At 47.6% G+C, this 17,850-nt stretch overlaps 1 protein-coding gene across 1 annotated transcript in view; it reads left to right on the forward strand.

Moving 5' to 3' along the window:
• LOC8038552 overlaps positions 1 to 17,850 on the forward strand; it is a 189,185-nt gene that overhangs the window by 52,215 nt on the left and 119,120 nt on the right. The window contains exon 2 of the mRNA XM_042292503.1: positions 17,703 to 17,783. Coding sequence (XP_042148437.1) covers positions 17,703 to 17,783 — 81 coding nt within the window. The remainder of the gene's footprint in view (positions 1 to 17,702; positions 17,784 to 17,850) is intronic.

Consider the following 17,850-nt stretch of genomic DNA (forward strand, 5'->3'; position numbering starts at 1 on the left):
AGTAGAGAACCTAGATTCCAGAGAGGGAGCAATTCAAACCATAGAGAGCGTTTGCAATTGAATGTTGCATGCCTCGTACGCAGATTGGTCGCAGGGAGGCGAAGAGGCGCGTGCAGACGGTGAACGCTTTTGACTCCCCCTCTGAGCTCGTATAGACCTATTGCTATATTACCCAAGCATCAAGGAGAATGCAGGAATTGGCGTTCCACGCGCCACAGGCGCATGCCTTCCCCGCGTATAAAAGATTCGAAGTAAATAACCAAAATAAAGCGTTGACGAACGCGCGTGCAAGATGCCATTTGTTTTAGGTATTTGCTTTAGAAAAGTTACTACTACTGAGGCCAGCACGTGCGGCGCGTGGAACACCAGTCCCTGCATTCTCCTTGATGCTCGGGTAATATAGCAATAGGTCTATTGCAAACGCAACCCACAAACCACGTGATCCGAATCGAGCGGGAACACTCTGAATTCTTGGCACACTAGCGGGTCCCAGCGACAGTGACTGCTCCGCCCGTCGCGGGTGCGTCGGGCGACCGCTGCCACACGCCCACGCGGTTCGACGGCGGCACCCCGCGGCTCCCGAAGGACGGGCGTTGACCTCTCTCTCGCGTACATAGCCCGCCTCCGATGTCGTTGTCTCGGCCTCGAGTCAAACGACAGCTGCCTAATGCATTTCCCACCCCAGCCTCCTTCTCCCCTCTCTTCCGCACGCTGGCATGCCGGCCGAATTGTTTGCGGAAACTTTGACTTTTATTTATTTTTTGGTTTGCTTTTTTTTTTTCTTTGAAAGCAGAAAAAATTGTTAGGACGTCTTCTCCCTCTCGGAGCACATGCTTGGCCAATCATGGACATCCACGGAACACATCCAGCGGAGGACGAGGCACATAAATCAGTTTGATTTGGGTCTAAAACACAATCTGCGCGAGCCCGTGAGCTCGACGTTTCTCTCATTCGTTCGTTGTAGCTACGCTGATGGAATTTTAAAATAGAAACTTCCTTTTTTTTTTTTTTTTGCTTGATTTGCTGTTGCGGTGGCTGGGCCAGCACGTTGGTCTGCGAAGGAGTATACTCATTTTCCACAAGGGCGCAGCAATCTCGAATGTCGTCACTTCTGGTATGCGATAAAACATCGTTTTGATCTCTCCACGCCGCGGGAAGGCCTTTATGGAAAATGCGTGACTGCCGCACATTCTTGTTTTGCCTCACCTATCGCGAATTCCAGGTTGAAATATTTTATTATTTTTTCGTCCCGCATACCAGAAACGGAGCCCACGTGATTGAGTACGACAGGAAACATAACACGTCTATATAGCACGGGAATTTTTTACTGTGTACGCAAAGCCATAACAGTATTGCTATCCTCATGTTGGTTGCAACCGCCTGCGATCGACCACTAACGAGTCAGGAAGTCGTGCGCCTGGCTGCCGCGTGGCGTGCGATACACGCGGTTGCAACGGCGAACTACACTGTCGCCGAGTTCGCAGTTGCGCTGCGAAGATAACCCCAAACACACGTTTCTAAACCAGAAGTACGGATTTCGAAAGGACGATGGTCCCGTGACGCGCGAAAGATACCGGTACGTCTGGGATCGCGCAGATCCTAAAGTGGAAATGCAGATGTCGACTGAAATCCCTTATCCGTTAGAGCCAGCACACATGTTGAGGTCAGGAGCCCCCCGCATGTGCGGCAATCCAGGAAATCGGAGAAAGTGTGCGTCCGCGATGGAGTACGGAGCGCAGGAATTTAAGAACATCGATATGCTGCTGTTACAAAAAAAAATTGTTACGCTTTTCTGTTGAAAAGTTCTTGAAAAACGTCAATAGAGGATATAGAATGTCGACAGCTTTTCTCTTTACTTTCTTTTGAATATTGGCCCACTTTTCGAATGAAAGTCAACACACTTCCCGTGATGCTTTTCTGTTGAAAAGCTGTTGAAAAAAGTCATCAGAGGATATAAAATGTCAATAGCTTTTCTTTTGACTGTCTCTAGCTTTTCTGTTGACTTTTTTTTTAATATTGGGTACTTTCTAATAAGAAAGTCAACAGACTTTCGGTCGCCTCCAAGATGCTTTTTCTGCAGCTTTTCAACTCAAAAGCTACAGGAGATTAAAAATAAAAGAATGCTTTACAGCTTAGCTAGTCATTCAACAAAGTCTTGGAAGCTTACTATGGCTTTCCAGTCTCCTCCAAATTAGCTGCAAAAAAATAACGTAAAAAAGCACGAATTTTTCTTTTCAAATTTTGTTAGTAAATGGTGTCCCTGGCGTATTTGAAGGCACTACTACATACATCCCACAACTACACATTAGACATGAACACATACACCATAAAACATTGAACACCTGAATATATTTTTTTTTTCATTTGCACTGAACACCTTAATGACAGTCCCATTGTCTGCTCCACGGCCTTATATAGCTTACAGATTGAATGTCATCATTTGGCCGGTGACCACCTCAGCACTTAATAAGGTTCCAAGCATTTGACCTTCTCCTCGGGAGTCTGTGAACCGTGTTTCGGCGTTCGTGGACGATCTCTTACTAAAAAGCGTTGGTACTACTAATAATAATAATTCGGCGCAGTCGCTAAAACAACATCCACAAAAACGGCTCCTGTGAGAAATATTATCGCTTCTCTGCATAGCACCACTCAGGACGAAGCGACTCAAGGCAGTTTCTTCACTTTAAAATAGTTATTTTGCTTTTATTTACTAGAATTGACTATTTAATATGGTCATTAAAGTCACTATAGTCACTTACAAAGTAAGAACGTCAAGGCATGGCTTTCGAGCGCCTGGCTTCCAGGACGCGCCCCATGCCTTCCGTCGTGCTTTGACTGCACGCGCGCGCTCGAAGTGCACGAACACCGAAGCGTTGTCAAGAATAGTATAGGCCCGCACTGGAGGCGGGACAAGTGAAGCTGCTTCCCGTTCTCACCTTGAGAACGGAACTATTGAGAAACTTAGCGACTTTTGACATCTAGTCGAGGCGTACAATGTTCAATAAAAAGTCAGCAGAAAGTCTGTAGCTTTTCTATTCACACTGGCTACAGAAAGTCAACTAAAATTTTTCAACATGAAGTAAACAGAACGTCTGTAGTCATTCTGATGACACTGTCAACAGAAAGTCAATAGAAAAATATCAACATAAAGTTAATGGAAAATCAACGGCTTTTCTTTTGACTCAGGCTGAAGAAAATCATAAGAAACGTTTCAGCAGAAAGTCAACAAACTTTCTGTTGACCATGTCAACAGAAAGTCAAAGTCAAAAGAAAGTAATCAGAGTCAAGAAGAAGTCAACACATTTTCAATAAAAAGTCAAAAATCATTTTTAAATGTCGTGGAAGCAATTTATGGAAACTGTATGTCGTGAATTATCTTCCACGACATACATATAACTATCGAGGCCTGTTATTACTCATAACGTAGTCGGTTATAACGAAATAGCGGCTAGCGCGAAGCGGTCACAATTTCCCATTGCCTTTTTCACTTCGTTAACCGAAGTCGGTTATAACGAAATGGCGGATATAGCGAAGTGATTTCCGATTCCCGTTGACTTCGTTATAACCGGTCTCGACAGCAAGCCAATAATAAGATCTAAACAAAATCAGAGTAGGAGGTTACATCTCCAGGTGGCAAATATTTTGTGAGGGGTCAAAGGCTTCGAAAATTTTAAAGCGAATCTTCAGTATGGGTATAAAGCCACAACTCCGATCAGTTTTCAAAAGCTAGTTAGTTACCCCGCCAGAGGAAGCGTCCAATTTCTCCCACTGCTCATCAGGGGGACCCGTGGGTTGGTAGTGCGTTCCATTCAATAAACAACTCATCAAAAAAAGAAAAAAAAGAAAGAAGTGTTGACAACCATGGGTACCCGCCTTTGCCTCCCACGGCAAATCGACAGTGTTCCTCGGCGGGTGCGGAGACAAACGAGGACGTCTTGGGAGCTCGCTCACGCGTCGGCGACCGTCTAAACGGTTTGAGCTCCAAGAATGTCGTCAGCAACGCGCACGTGCACAAACAACGCAGCGAGAACGACGAATGGCGCGCATCAACGATCCGGAACAGAATGTTCAGGGTCCGCGAATACTCAGCCGCCGCTCTCCATCCCTCTGGCTGGATTCTTTTCCCCGTTGCCTTCTGTCAGACGTTCGTTTCTTCGTTCTTTCTTCGGCCGCCTCCTGTCATCCCGCGGGTGAGCGCACCCTGTCGTCGTCGCGACGGCCGTATCGACTAATGGTCTCCGCGCCAGCGTGTGAGCTACTCTCAGCTGCTCGCACGCGCGTCGGTCGACTCGTGCTCGGGGACCGTCGTCTTCCTCTAATCGACTTAGTCCCGCACCACGAGTCCGGCTGGGAGAAGACGAGAAGACGCGTCGTGTGGCCGCGTGCGCTTCCCCTCGGCGGCGGACGAATCGAACCGTAGCTGCTGCTCCGACGAGTTTGAGGCTTGGAGGAAGACACATTCGCACGCTGTTTGTGTGTCTCTGCGCGAGAAAGTTGCCTTTTCCCCCTTCCGCTTTCAGAAATGCTCGTCGTTTCTTCTTTCGGCGAAGGTTTTCGAAGATGGTGTTTTACTGACTCGTTGTTCTTGAGGCGACCGGTGTTTGCTGTGACTGCAGCGGCGATCCTTGTACAGCTGTGCGCGCTCGCGGACCAACGCGCTTTCTTCCTTGTCTTGTACGTTGATTGCGTTGCGTGAGCGAACAAGAGATGTCGGATGTCGCGCGTGCACGAGGGATGTGACTACTGCCTGAAGCTAGCTGCCCACTTGCGCGGGTGCGTGCACGCATGCACGCGCGTTCTCACGCGTGACAGACAAGTCTCGGGGGACCTCCGTGTGTGCGGACATGTGCTTGTCGGCGATGAGTTATTGGAAAGACATTTCTGGAGGCTTTAAATAACCTTTTTGTCCTTTCCTCTCGCTTTCGATTCGCTTATTTCTAGCGTCTGACATGCTTTTGGGACCATGGCGCTTCCGTAATATCCGAGATGAAGCGCGAAGCATGTGCGCTCCGGCGGAGGACACTACGTTGGGGATGCATACTTGTTATAAATCATTGTAAGGATAACCGAGTTTATATCCCCGATAAGTACGTTCTTTCCTCTCTCGAGTCTCCACACATTGTCCCTTCCAGGCATCGAAGTATTTTTTCTTCACTCGTCGAAATCTTTCCTGCGGTCCAGCGTCTGTGTTTCCACAGCACAGCACGCGTGCGTTCGTGGCTTCCGAAAGCGAGCGAAACACGAGCCATGCGCACAAACTCTTAAAGGGAAGCTTTAACGCTTCTTGAAAAAAACGAGCTATAGAGGTGAATTCTGGCGTATTTTTATCCCGTGAATCTGGATATCACGTTCGTTTTCCCCGAAGATGTAACTAAACCCGAGAAAACACGAAAAACCTCCGACCAGTGTTGAAATAAATTTAAAAAAAAAACGATGAAATTTCAGGCCACTAACCGCAGGTGTACCACAGGGCAGTATTTTGAGGCCACTCTTCTTTAACTTGTATATTAATTATCTAGTAAATATTGACAATAATGTTAACTACATTATTTACACGGACGATGCGAGTACATTTTTTCCGGTGTTAACATATATATAAAATTATAAGTAATGCAAACATTTATCTTAATTAATTAAATGCTTGGACATCATCAAATTCCTTGCAAATCACCGTAAGTTAAACAAAGGTATTTAGATCTCGAAATACGAATTGCGGTCCTAGGTCTGATACTTTTGCTTGGTACAGGCAATATTGATATAGTTGAGAGCGTGAAAGCCCTGCAGGAGTCATCTTTAATCAGTACATGACTTGGAACGATAGGGTGCAATACACATGTAAAAAGCTATCGAAGACTGTGGGTACCATATACAGATATCGCCAGTTATTTCTAGTTCGGCCATGATACTTGTTTACAACTCTATTTTTACGCTCATTATAACTATTGCTTTTTCGTATGGGGAAATATGACTTTAACTAATATCAATCAAATGCATATTCTTCAGGACAGAGTGATTCGTATGATATGTCATACTAGCTATGACAGCCATACGAAGCCATTGTTTTGAAAATTTTTATATTGTGCAAATTACCAGTCACTATAGTTACACCCCCCCCCCCCCCCCCCCCCCCCCAATCAGCCCTTGCATATAAAAATTCGTTTTGTAAGAACAGTTTACTTTTATCAATCTCAAATCTTCAGTTCAAGGAAATGGTCTACAACACTCGTCCTGAAGATGCGTGTGCAATACGGCACTCCAGGACCAATTACGGCAGTCAAATGTTGAGATATACACTACCGCGCCTTTTTAATTGTTGCTGTGAATTGAATATTAAATATTTTGAGTGGAACTCGGAAGTATGTACGTTCTGTTTTTGTTAATGATTTTATTAAATACGTTCCTGAATAGTTAAAACATAAATCGATTGCACGATTTAGCTCACTTATTTTCCGTAGAGACAGTGCATTTGTATATATGTGTGTAAGTGTGTTTCTTTTCTTCTGCTGCTGTAAAAAAAAAAAGGGGGGGGGGGGGCAGAGGCTAGTCAAGCAACACTGTGTTGCTTTGTTCTCTGCCTCCCCTCTCCAAACGGAGAGAAATAAAGACATTTGACGTCATAAAAGTATCTTTCGGCCGCCAAGCGTGTGTCGCTCGTGTGGGCAGCGCGTGCAATTGCAAGCTTACCAGGTCTATTTTTCCGCACTGACGGCAGACGTGACTTCTAAATTTCTTACTTCTTTTTTTTTTTTTTTTTGACAACAGCAAGAGTACACGTGCATAGCTTTGACAGGCGCTGAAGACGCGCGAGAGCAGGGATTCCGAAAACTCGCAGTATGACGTCTCGCCCCGGGAAGGAGCGGCTTCAGCGGTACTTTAAACATCAATTTCTGCAGCCTCCGTGCACCAAATTGAAAAATAATCGCGATATTCGTAATCCTGGAGGCGAAATAAAGACGATTTTTCTGTTTTTCCCCAAATACAGAACCGCTTCAGTTTCCCTTTAAAATGGCGCCTGTCAGTGTGCTTACGCACCGCAGCCGCGTAGAGCGAAAGCTACCGTATAGAACCCAGGGATCCATGGGTTCAATCCCCATCCCTGCCCGTTTCTATCTGAATGAGCCTCGTACCAGCGTTCGGTCATGTATCACTACTGCCTGGTGCACGTTAAAGACCCCAGGCTAGCGGTTGTACCGCACTGGATAACTTTCTCATCTACAGCTGAGACGCCAGACGCCCTTTGAGGTTGACTAATTTCCGGCTATCTAAATATACACACAACAAAATTATTTTGTTACATTCAGAGAAACGCCCGACGAACTTGGAATTTGCCCGACGATGCACGTCCAACAGCGAAGGTGGGAACTTACCCGTGCAACATAGGTTATACTTTTCGTATATGAATGTGACAATACGCACGCCTTGGAGGAGTTTCTCAAATTGTCGACGAAGAAGACTGCAATTTCCTATCTCTAAATCTCTCCCTCTTCCTCTTTCTGTTGTTTATAATAATCGACTTAGGTCGGGTATACTGATGAAACTGCTCTCCTCGCGGCAACTCACTGCGCGTACACTCATGGGTGGTGTATATTTATTTACGGCTCGTTTCAGGCGGCTTCCGGGCGGTGGAAATGCAAATTCCCTGCTCGTGGCATGCCTGTCTTTAGGTTCTGTAGATGAGAAAGTACCTGTACTCCCAGCTATCTGTAATGCCCAGAGTCCCGTATCGTCGGCCGGCTGTCGCTCTGGATGAGATATGGGGCCGAATCGATGGCAGTTGGCAGCGGGAGTCCCGACGTCAGAGTGCCGCGGTCCTTGAATGCTTCTGTATGTGTTTTGATTTCTTTGTTGCCGGAAGCTTTGGGATATGACGCGAGGAGAGAAAAAGAAAGGACAAGCAAAGAACGCATCACGCAGCCTTGTGCTCGTGCAAGGGGAAACCCTGGCTGGTCTTTTCACAGCTCGCACGTATGTGTAGGCTGACGCAGCCGACGCTACGTGCTGATGGGACCAATCAGACAGCGTCAAAAGGGCACCATCATGGTGTTCCTCATTTTTTTTTTGTACCTGTTCTATCATGGCTGAACCAATTATAAACAAAAAAGGCACAGTGACTTACGCTTTTAACGCTGCTTGATCGGCCCCATTAGCTTGTATACCGTCGGCCGCGTCTGGACTGAAGCTGAAACGAAGTCTAGGCGCCACGCCATTCATTGTTGCAGTCATTCTACGTACCTTCAAATTTTGCCTCACTTTTCTCCACGCAAAAGGTCCCACTTTGGAAAATGCCCGACGCCCACGCTCATTGTATCAGTGTCAAAAAACGCCGTCGCCAAGAAACGCCTGTAATGTCAATTTATAAATAAGAAGTAACGCAAGAGTAACGTGCGTTATTTCTTATCGGTAATGGTAACGCGTTGCTTTGCTTTTGGGCTAACGTAGGTCTGTAACGCGTTCTTTTATTTTACAAGTAACGAGTAACGTATTTCGTTACATTCTTTTTTTTTTCTTTCTCGGCAACGCCTACAACATTATTTGAGAGTTTCAGTTATGGCCCACAGAGCCGACTGCGTGAGGCGTTTTTCCTTCAGCTTGCTTCTTTCGGTGTCTCTAAGACTTCTTTCTTTTTTTTTTTTTTATGTATACATTTCTTGCTGGGAAATGTCATTTCCGTGCAACTTATAAAATAAAAACCCAGTACGGCGGGGACGGAAGAATGCAGACCTGCGACGGATCACTCAAGGACGAGGCCTGGTCCTCGAAGTCTGCACGTTCTCTGCGTCGATATTGCATCATAAGCCGTCTCTTGCTGCATTCCAAACAACACACGAGTTCGTCCATTATATCTGTCGATTATTCTCTTCGCGTCCACGATGACCCGGACAGCGTCTGAGCGTATGCTACAGACATCGTGGAAACCTGTGATCATGAAGGCTGACCTCGTGGTCACCTCACTCCGCCGCTGTCTTGGTAGGGCCGCTCTGGTGTTGAACAGCAGTGTCGAGGCACATATCCTTCGCCAAGAAATTCCGTAACCATACGTTCTCTACGTTCACGCTGGCTTCTTCCCTCCTCATTGAAAGGTTAACTATGAAAAATTAACGATTAAGGTATTGGCTTCCGTAGGGGGCCTGGTCATTGCACTGTGGTCTTGAGACGGGTTTGGGGGCAAAAAGCATTCATTCTCGTTCATTATTTGTCGAGTCTGTGACTTACATACTTAGTGCTTAAATCAAAAAAAAAAAAAAAAGTGTGCACGAAGAACGAGTAACGCCTCAGAGTGGGCTCAAGGTATCGCGGGCTTGTAGATGAAAAGTATAATTGAATGTATTCACCCAATAATGTGCAACAACAACTCGATGCACTGCTGCAAACGGACGCTGTGATTTTTGGGCACATCGTCAGTGGATGCGGCGAGGATTCCCCACCAACAAATATTATCTCACCAACCTTCGTTAAGGAGGTTGTTTGTCGCTTCCATTCGGATGTTAAAGTTGGGGAACGAGCGACTCCTCGGAGGTTCTAGTTCTGCCAAAGCTACATTCAGGCTCGCGAGAATTACGTTGGACTGAAACTTGCGTATATTCCTCGAGTCTACTCAAGGTTGTGAGGGCGACGTCGCCGTGCAGAAAATCAGGCAGTACTGGGGGCCATGTGTTTGACATATGCGACCGTAGTTTGAGCTCTGGGAAATAACGTTTGTTATCTGTATTTATTTCCGCAGCACTTCGAGAGAAAAAAAAAAAATATCTGACTGATCGGCTTTTTGCCTTTCTACCATCATCCTTTTTTTTTTTTTTTTTTGGGGGGGGGGGGGGGGTTTGAATCTTTTGTTTCCTAATTTTGCGTAGTTATTTTGAAATTAAAACGCTTCACCGAAACCTTTGCATACAAGTTCACACGTTGACCTCGTACCCCGACGGCACCTTGCCAATCTAAGGCGTCAATGCAGGATGCCGTGACGTCGCCAGCTCACCAAACATTCGTAAAACGAGGTTCGATAAGCGTTTCAACGCCATATCTTTCCTGGTCTAAATTTTGAAGCAAAATGCTCTAGCCACACGCGTGTAACCTTTTGACTTTTTTTTTTTTTTTAGTTTGTTTTACTACAAATAATGGGAAAGGTGGTGCAGTAGCTGCGCATTCTGTCCTCTGGATAGGATCCTACCGCAGCTATTCGTGCAAATGAACCGCACTAACACCTTTTTTGGGATCATTGTGCGGATACATATTGAGGCAAGGTGCGGGTGTACGCAGCACTGTTTTATTGTTGTTGTAGTTGTATGTATTTCTTTTTTTTTTTTTTTTTTTTCGCGTACGCTTAATTTCAACCGTGACACGCTTTAAACAGATTGAGCTCCCACAACGGGGCTCAATCTCTTTAAATCGGGCCGATGTAGGCCATAGCATTCCCCGGACAATTGGTCAGGCTGCTATCATTCATGCTCTAAGCGGGAATGCCTCCATAATGCCGTATGGCTCTCGACTCTCGAGCCTTGCACAGGTTCTTCGTGCATAGTGTTAGCTCTTATTCTCTCGATGTCTGTGGACCGTGCCACATGCCGACCGACTCTTCGCGTTCACACACCTTCATTCCTGTCGCGTCCTCAATTTGTCTTCGCGAAGCCCGATCCCACTTTCCCGTTGGTTGCGACTGGTTAGCATTGTTTCGCCACCGGTACTGGGACATCCGTCATCATTACGGCTCGAGCGAGTACACGCGGACCGGCGTTTAGTTCCCAACGGGCGCGGGCGGTTTACGTGAGCTGCACGTTGTCGGGAACCCATGGGGGCAGATGGAGTGTCGCTACTTGATCGAAGACACGAACTAAAAGGGCGGACTTCAAAGTTGTTTCACTTGACCGTGCTGTGGCCCTTCGAGGGAGGGGATGCCGAGGAACGAAATGTGTTGATCGAACACTTGCTCTTTAGATGGTGCGAGAGTAACTGTTTGTTATGAACTAGAATCATTACCAGGTGTCACTTCAGGATCGAGGCATTTTGGAGTTAGGGGTGTGTTTGCGTTTTGCCCTCTAAACGTCTGTAGTATCGAAAATACTTTACTCGTCATATTGTATAATCTAAATGAGAGGGTAAGAGAGAACATGTAGACATTGCGAGACCATCTGAAACATTGCTGTACATTCAGGGAACTAATTCTCTTTTCCACTGAACACACCCAGTGGGATTGGCGGAGAATGCGCATAGAAGAGCTTGGACCTCGCGTTGAAATTAACAAAAACGCCGAACGAAACGCTTCATGCTACGCTTCATGCTGGTGAAGCGTGTTACAAACTTGGACACAGTGTCAATTGGTAAGGGTAGCCTTGGCATACGTTTCGTCTCATAAATTATTTATTTATTTATTCGTGACATCTTGCAGGTTCGCGTAGAGGGAAGACGCTCTTGAGCTCAATATATTAATGTAACCTTCTTTGTACCAAGTAGTCGAACACGAACATCAGAGTGTTGCTATAACGTCTCTCGATTTAATCCATTGTCATTTAAATCAATCATCTGACAAAATCAGCGTTCCCTTCTTACTGTGTATGAAGCAAAGACCTTGCCGACACCGGCAAGTTTGATAGATGATGTTATGTAACAAGCGGAGTTCCCAGCTCATCAGTAATCCCTTCAGTCTCGGAGGTCTCAGCGCATGCGCGAGGCGTGCAGTGTTCTCTCGATGTCTGTACGCCTCCCTGAAATCCGGGCGGCTGTAGTCCACGGCTCCATGCGGCTTGTGGCACACGCCACGTCTTCCCGGAGAGACAATGCCGCGGAAATGGACTGCATTCCGGATCATTTACTGCCAAGTAGTTGTGTCCGGTTACGGAGCGCACCGCATGCAGCGGCGGGGACGAGACGTCCGCAAGCGCAAGTTGGGCCGGAAAGGCAGCTAGGAAAATAAAAGCGACCCGGCAGCGACAGAACGGCAACAATGGGAAGGTTAATGGTTGGGGCGAAAACATCGTTGGGCAAGAAGCTCTCTTTTTCTGCCTAATTGGACGATTGCAGGCTCCCGGGATCACTCTACGAGTTCCGCCACGGGGTCAAATGTCGCTCAAGTTGAGACTCGCGGCTTCGGTAGTTGTTTTGGTTCGCGTAGTTATCGATCTGAGGCCATCGATTTTTATATGGGTCATGTGACATTGTAGGCAGTTCATCCGTCCTCGGACGATGTCGGTCTAGGCACATCTTATCATCGGAACGCGTGCTGCAGTGCTGCGCACCTGAGACCATTATGCGTGGTCGGTTGCTCGGAGTGTGCTTATGTAACCACGATAGCTGAAACCGTTACAGAACGTGAGCGGACGCCCGCCCGGCGATGCTGGGAGCGCGCAGAGCGCGGACAGACGAACAGACATTAGTAGAGTGTTCCCGTTTATCATCATCGCTGAAGGCTGGTTTTACTCGCGTTTAACCCTGTAGGGAAGGGAGGGTCCTTAGGGCAAACATTCTCTCGCTACGGAGCATTGTTTCGATAACAAGCTCGTTGTGCCACTGGTGGTTTTAAAACAACAGAACCGGGTCTTCTTTGAATGGGATCCTATTCCTTGTTGGTCTCCGTCTGGGGAGAGAGATATCAAACGATATCAATCACACATGTTATCGCTGGTTTGCTTTCGGGGAAGGAAGCCTATGGCACAGGAATGAGTAGGACACAATATGCGGAGAGCTAGTCGTCTGCTTGTTGCGCAGGAGTTCATGTGACGTCAGAACGATGCCGAGCTCTGATTGGCTTTGATTGAAAGGATAGTGGGTAGACCTCAATACTAGATGCCTGTCTACCCACTATTTTTTTTTCAGCCAACCCTATGCGCGCTTGTGCACCGTCAATCATGTCAAAGGATTTGTAGATTGTAACGTGGACGTGGTGTACAGAATACCGCTGACATGCGGTAGGGTGTACATCGGCCACACAGGACGGTGCGTAAATGAGAGGATGCGCGAGCATGACCTGTCTTTGTGCTCAACACCTGGAGGGCACTTGCCTCTTCATTGCAGAGACTGTCTGTGCCAGCCCAACTTTCAAAATACCACGATCGTGGGGAGGGCCCGCGAAAAAGCTGCGAGGGAAGTGCTTGAAGCGCATGCTATAAAGAAAGATGGCTCTGAAGGCTGCGTCAGCCAGCCGTCAATTTTTCTGCATCAGAAAGAGAGTGATTTCATAGACGCGTGTTGATGAGTGACGTTACTGAGTGATTCAGTGTATTTTTATCGGAGGTTGTTTGCTTTAGCTGTTTTTAAATAAATGTTCAGTTTAAAGTAAGCGTTCGTCCTGTTCGCCTTCCTTTTTTGACCTCATCTTTGTTGGCACTTTCAAATTTCATAAGAACCAATAGGAGGTATTCACTGGACGCCATATTTGAGGGCAATGTTTAGAGCGCATGCTCAGAACGAGCTCACATTAATAGCCTGCTAAGACCGGCAACCTTGATGGTGCCAAATGCACGCTCCAAAAGGACTGCAGAAGCTCGCCGTCAGCAGGCGCTCAGCAGCAGCGCGCACGGATATGGCCGCCAGTGAATACTCCCTATAGACGCTTTACACACGCGCCAAATTACAGCCGCCATTGCTGACCTTCTCCTGTCTTTCCCAGATGCCGAGTCACTAAAGCGGGCGTTTACAAGCCTCCAGAAAGGCCAATGCTGTGGAGAAGGACACTGTAGAAACTAAAATGGCAAAACACCTACCCCGCTATGGTAACGATGAAGTGAAGTAAATGTAATAAGGGGGAACAGGAACTGAAGGTCGGTTATGGCGGCGCCCATGCACAGCTGCTGCAAAGCGTCTATAAGAGCTTGGCGTTCTGGCCAACGTTACTGGAGCAAGCTCAGTTTCGCAGCTCCCTATTCTCGCCTGCGGAGGCAAGTGACCCAGGTAGCGGTCACGAGAACTAGCGGCGCTGCAGTCGGATCTTACTTCTCTGTCTCGCGCGTCGTCTGCTACTACCGCGTTGAGAGCTTCCTTTTCTTTTTCTCTTCTTTCTTTTTACGTCTATGTGTATAATAGCAAAAAAATATGATGAAGATGAAGTGTAATACACCAGGAAGTTGAGAGTCCGCACAGTGTGGGAGTTCTTTCTTTGAGTGTTTGCAATTTATTTTTGTGTGCGTCTGTCTCCTTGCGCTGTGAAGTGTCAGTTTGAATCACCAACTTGCCCAAGCTCAACTGTTGTTATTCAAACTTGGCGGGCTAGACAATCCGGAAGTAAAAGTCGACTGCAGCGCTCCTAGTTCTTGTGACCACCACTGAGCCCACGTCGTGAAATTGAGCTTGCTCCAGTAACGTTGGTTCTGGCATCATCGCAAACCATGTGGAAGAAGCAGACGAACTTCCGCTCCTAGGTGGCGCTGTGTGGATTCATTCAGTAGAGAGTTTAGTAGATCGTTCCCATGACTCCGATAACGATACCCGATACTCCGCCACCGCCTCCCTTGAGCATGCATAGTATTGTTATCGGGGCTATCGGAGATATCGGAGCGATCTACTAAAACTCTCTAGTGATGATGTTTGGGAGAGGGGGAGCGGAAGGGGGGAAGGAAGGCGCAAGCCTCGTCTGCTACGCGGTATTACTCAAGCAGGCGCTTTCTGCCTTCCAGCATACGTGCTTCGGCTGTGCGTGCACGCTCGAAGCTCACGAGACCGCCGTTTGTTTGTTGTAAACATCTTTTATTGAAGGAAAAGGAAAGAGCGTTATCGAAAGTAGAAAGCTCACGCTGGAGGCGGGAATCAATTCTTCCTTGCCGTTCTTATCCTTTCGGTGATGATAATAGAAGTAACGATTTAAAAGTTTATTTACAAAGGCGAGGCGTGGTCGACCCGTATAAATGTCTATTTACTTCGCGAAGAAAGGAAGCGGGAAGTGCCAGTCAAAGCCTATGTAGACATATCAATTGAAGATCAAGCATCTAGGGCACGTGCAGTGTATGACCTGTCCCAGCGGTATAGTGGGAGTTTTGGGACCAAACAATTTTTGAACCTTCGTTCGCTCATAATACAGAGGTGATTGATGGTTCCCCCGCGGGAAGTGCTCGCGAGGATATTTCTCGGAGCGTATACATACTTGTTCGTCTTCCGCGTGTGCCTGCTCCCACGTCTGCCAAGCTGCTCTGAATTCCATGTCCCAGTTACAAAAAAAAAAAAAAAAAAAGAAAGTATTGTTTTTGCGTAGTTTAAGTAAGTGGTTCTCAAAGTGTGCAGTTTGAATACGTCTGCCTTCCTTTGTCTAGCGTTTCAGTGAACAGGAAGATTGCAACTCGGAGCCGTCTGCCGTCATGAATTAAGCTTGCGTATCAGGCCTGTTAAACCAGGCTTTATCTGAACGTGAACAACGAAACGCACGAGCTAGTGCATGTATATCGTGTAACAGATATCGATCGACCGAGTCACTCTTTCAAATAGACGGCCGGCAGTGCGCGAATTTTCCCGCTCTCGCTAATAATACCTCAAACTGCAGCGGCGAGGTGTCAGAACAACTCAATCGACACGGCGAATAGAGCGCAGTCGAGTTCGAAACAAAAGCCGACAACGCGCTAAAATAACGGTGCCGCTTTTTGTCGGCATCGTTGAAAAGGAGGGCATCCAGCTGCCTTGAATGGCGTCGTCGAAACCGCGCTGCTGCGCTTTCTTGCGGAACAGAGTGCGCGATTAGAATTTCAACTGGGAGAGGAGGGTTGCCCCGAGGCGGGGAGCCGTCCGCTTCCTTCCCGTTTCTTGCCCGTGTTTGTTTTTAGAGCCTTGTTCTCGAAAGACGCGCACCAAAAACAAACAACGGCCGAGCAGGCAGCCTGCCCGAGAAACTCCGTAGTGTCTGTCGACTGGGCTGGGGCTATCTTGTTATCGGCTTGCGAACGTGAACAGCGTGACAATTGGGTGGCGTCGCTTCACTCGGTCGACGACGTCGTCTTTCGCGGCGGCACCGCCGCTTTTTTAGCGGTCACGGACTCGCGCTATCTCTATAGCGGGTCCCGAGGTCCGAGTGTCAGGCTCTAATGTGGTCCCTCTGTCTTCGGGCAGAGAATTGTCTTTTAAGATAAAGGAGGGGGGAAAAAGGTTACCGGGGAAGTAGAACGAGCAAGATCGAAGCGGAACGTTCCATAGCGCGCGCTCTGTGTATTGTCGAGGATTAAGGCGTTTGCCAACCCGTATGATCCGCGTTAAACGGTCGCAGTAGAGGTCGGAGGTCTCGACTGGGCTTTCTTTTGTTTTCTTGACCGGGTCTCGCTGTATTTGTAGACACTGTCTGCTCCGCTCCGGTTCTGCATTTATATCGAACCCATGGAACGGGCTTCCCCCTGACCTCTGCTACCAATCGTTCAATCTCTGGACGTGGCCGAGTCGCGGTTCGGTACGGCCGGACTGCCTCGTTTTACTTTTCTTGTCAGACGGGCAAATCAAAATGGCGGCAAGCATGACGTTTGCAGTCTTTACCGCCCCGCTGTTTGCCTCACCGAGAGAAGTCTATATTTAACCCTCACGATGTAAACGCGTGCCTGCCGCCGCTAAAGATGTTTTGTCCAGTGTTGTTTTCCGGGGTTGGAGTTTACTTACTAAGTGGGAAGTTGGTCGCTGTTTTTGTTTCGTTTCTTTTTAGAGGGCGAAGGAAAGGGAAGGTTTTTAAAACGAGGTTGTCATTTTCCTCTTCGTGAAAGCCTTCTTTGTGAGACAAGTGGAGGAGGTGTGGCAGTCTGGTAGTGAGAAAAACGTGCTACATACACGCGTATCAACCAAACAACGCAATAAAGGACAAACCAGTTGACTTTAATTCCTTTGTCGCTTCTTTCAAGCGCCTTCTAGCTTTCTCACGGAATAGTCCTCGACCTAAGCTTCGCGTATAGCTGGAGCGATAATCCCTGTGCGCGGCGGCTGCGAGCGCACGTTTTCCTGTTCTTGACGCGGTGTGCACGCAAGGGGGCCACTGTCTAAAAGATGGAAAGTCGGTCACCGCCGGATACGCGCGGAACAAACTCTAGTCACACTGATCACACCAAAAAGGCTTCGCTCCACACATGATGGCGAAATAATCTCTAAGCACGTTTGCTTCATAGACATGTATGTTTCGAACACATCTGCAGGCAGCTTTCTACGACCAAAATGACAAGACTGACGTGCAGGAAAAAGAAGACGCCCCAGACAGGGCGTCTGAAGTCGGTCTTTTGTATGTGCTGCAGTGCGATTGCGACTTAATAAAACGATGCCTCGCGCCGGTCCACATTTTGCAATGTGTGTGTATATATATACACTTCGCCACTCCACGTCGTCCCGTCGGAATTAATACGGGCCGAGCACCTCACTGAATGGGCCCGTGCTACATCACGCGCGCAGATTCGGACGCATGACGCTTCTAATTTTAGCGACGCGACTATTTAAAAAAGGGATTCTCCGCAGTTAAACTTACTCTTGCATGAAGTTCCTCCGGTGCGTGATGGCTGGACGTGCTCGGTCTTTACTTTGTGCAGCGCTTATACGTCCGTCTGTCTACAAACCTGTCGTGATTTTACCGAGCTTCGTGAGTGCGCGAGGGTTATCTATAGCAGCGTGCCGTTATGATCGCGGATGGGGTTGGACCTGTTGTTGTTTTCAAGGGGGCCCCCGTGCTTCCTCTGACGGAACCAGCGGGTATTGTTTTAAGCGTCCGATGTGAATGTGTTTGTAGGAAGTGAATGCAGTGGCGTTTAACTGTGCTTCACGTTTCCGCGCAGGACGTTGGTCGGGGCGACTCTGGTGGCGTGGCGGCGTCACTGGGTCGCGGTGGCGTCGGCAAGCAGCTCAAAGTGAAATACGCAAGTATTCCGATTTCTTTTTTTTTTTTTTTTTTTTGCGAACTTAGGATGCGCGAAGCCTGCATTA

This window comes from Ixodes scapularis, unplaced genomic scaffold (genome assembly GCF_016920785.2).
Source record: "Ixodes scapularis isolate PalLabHiFi unplaced genomic scaffold, ASM1692078v2 PGA_scaffold3__209_contigs__length_174095766, whole genome shotgun sequence".
In the NCBI taxonomy this organism is placed as follows: Eukaryota; Metazoa; Arthropoda; class Arachnida; order Ixodida; family Ixodidae; genus Ixodes; species Ixodes scapularis.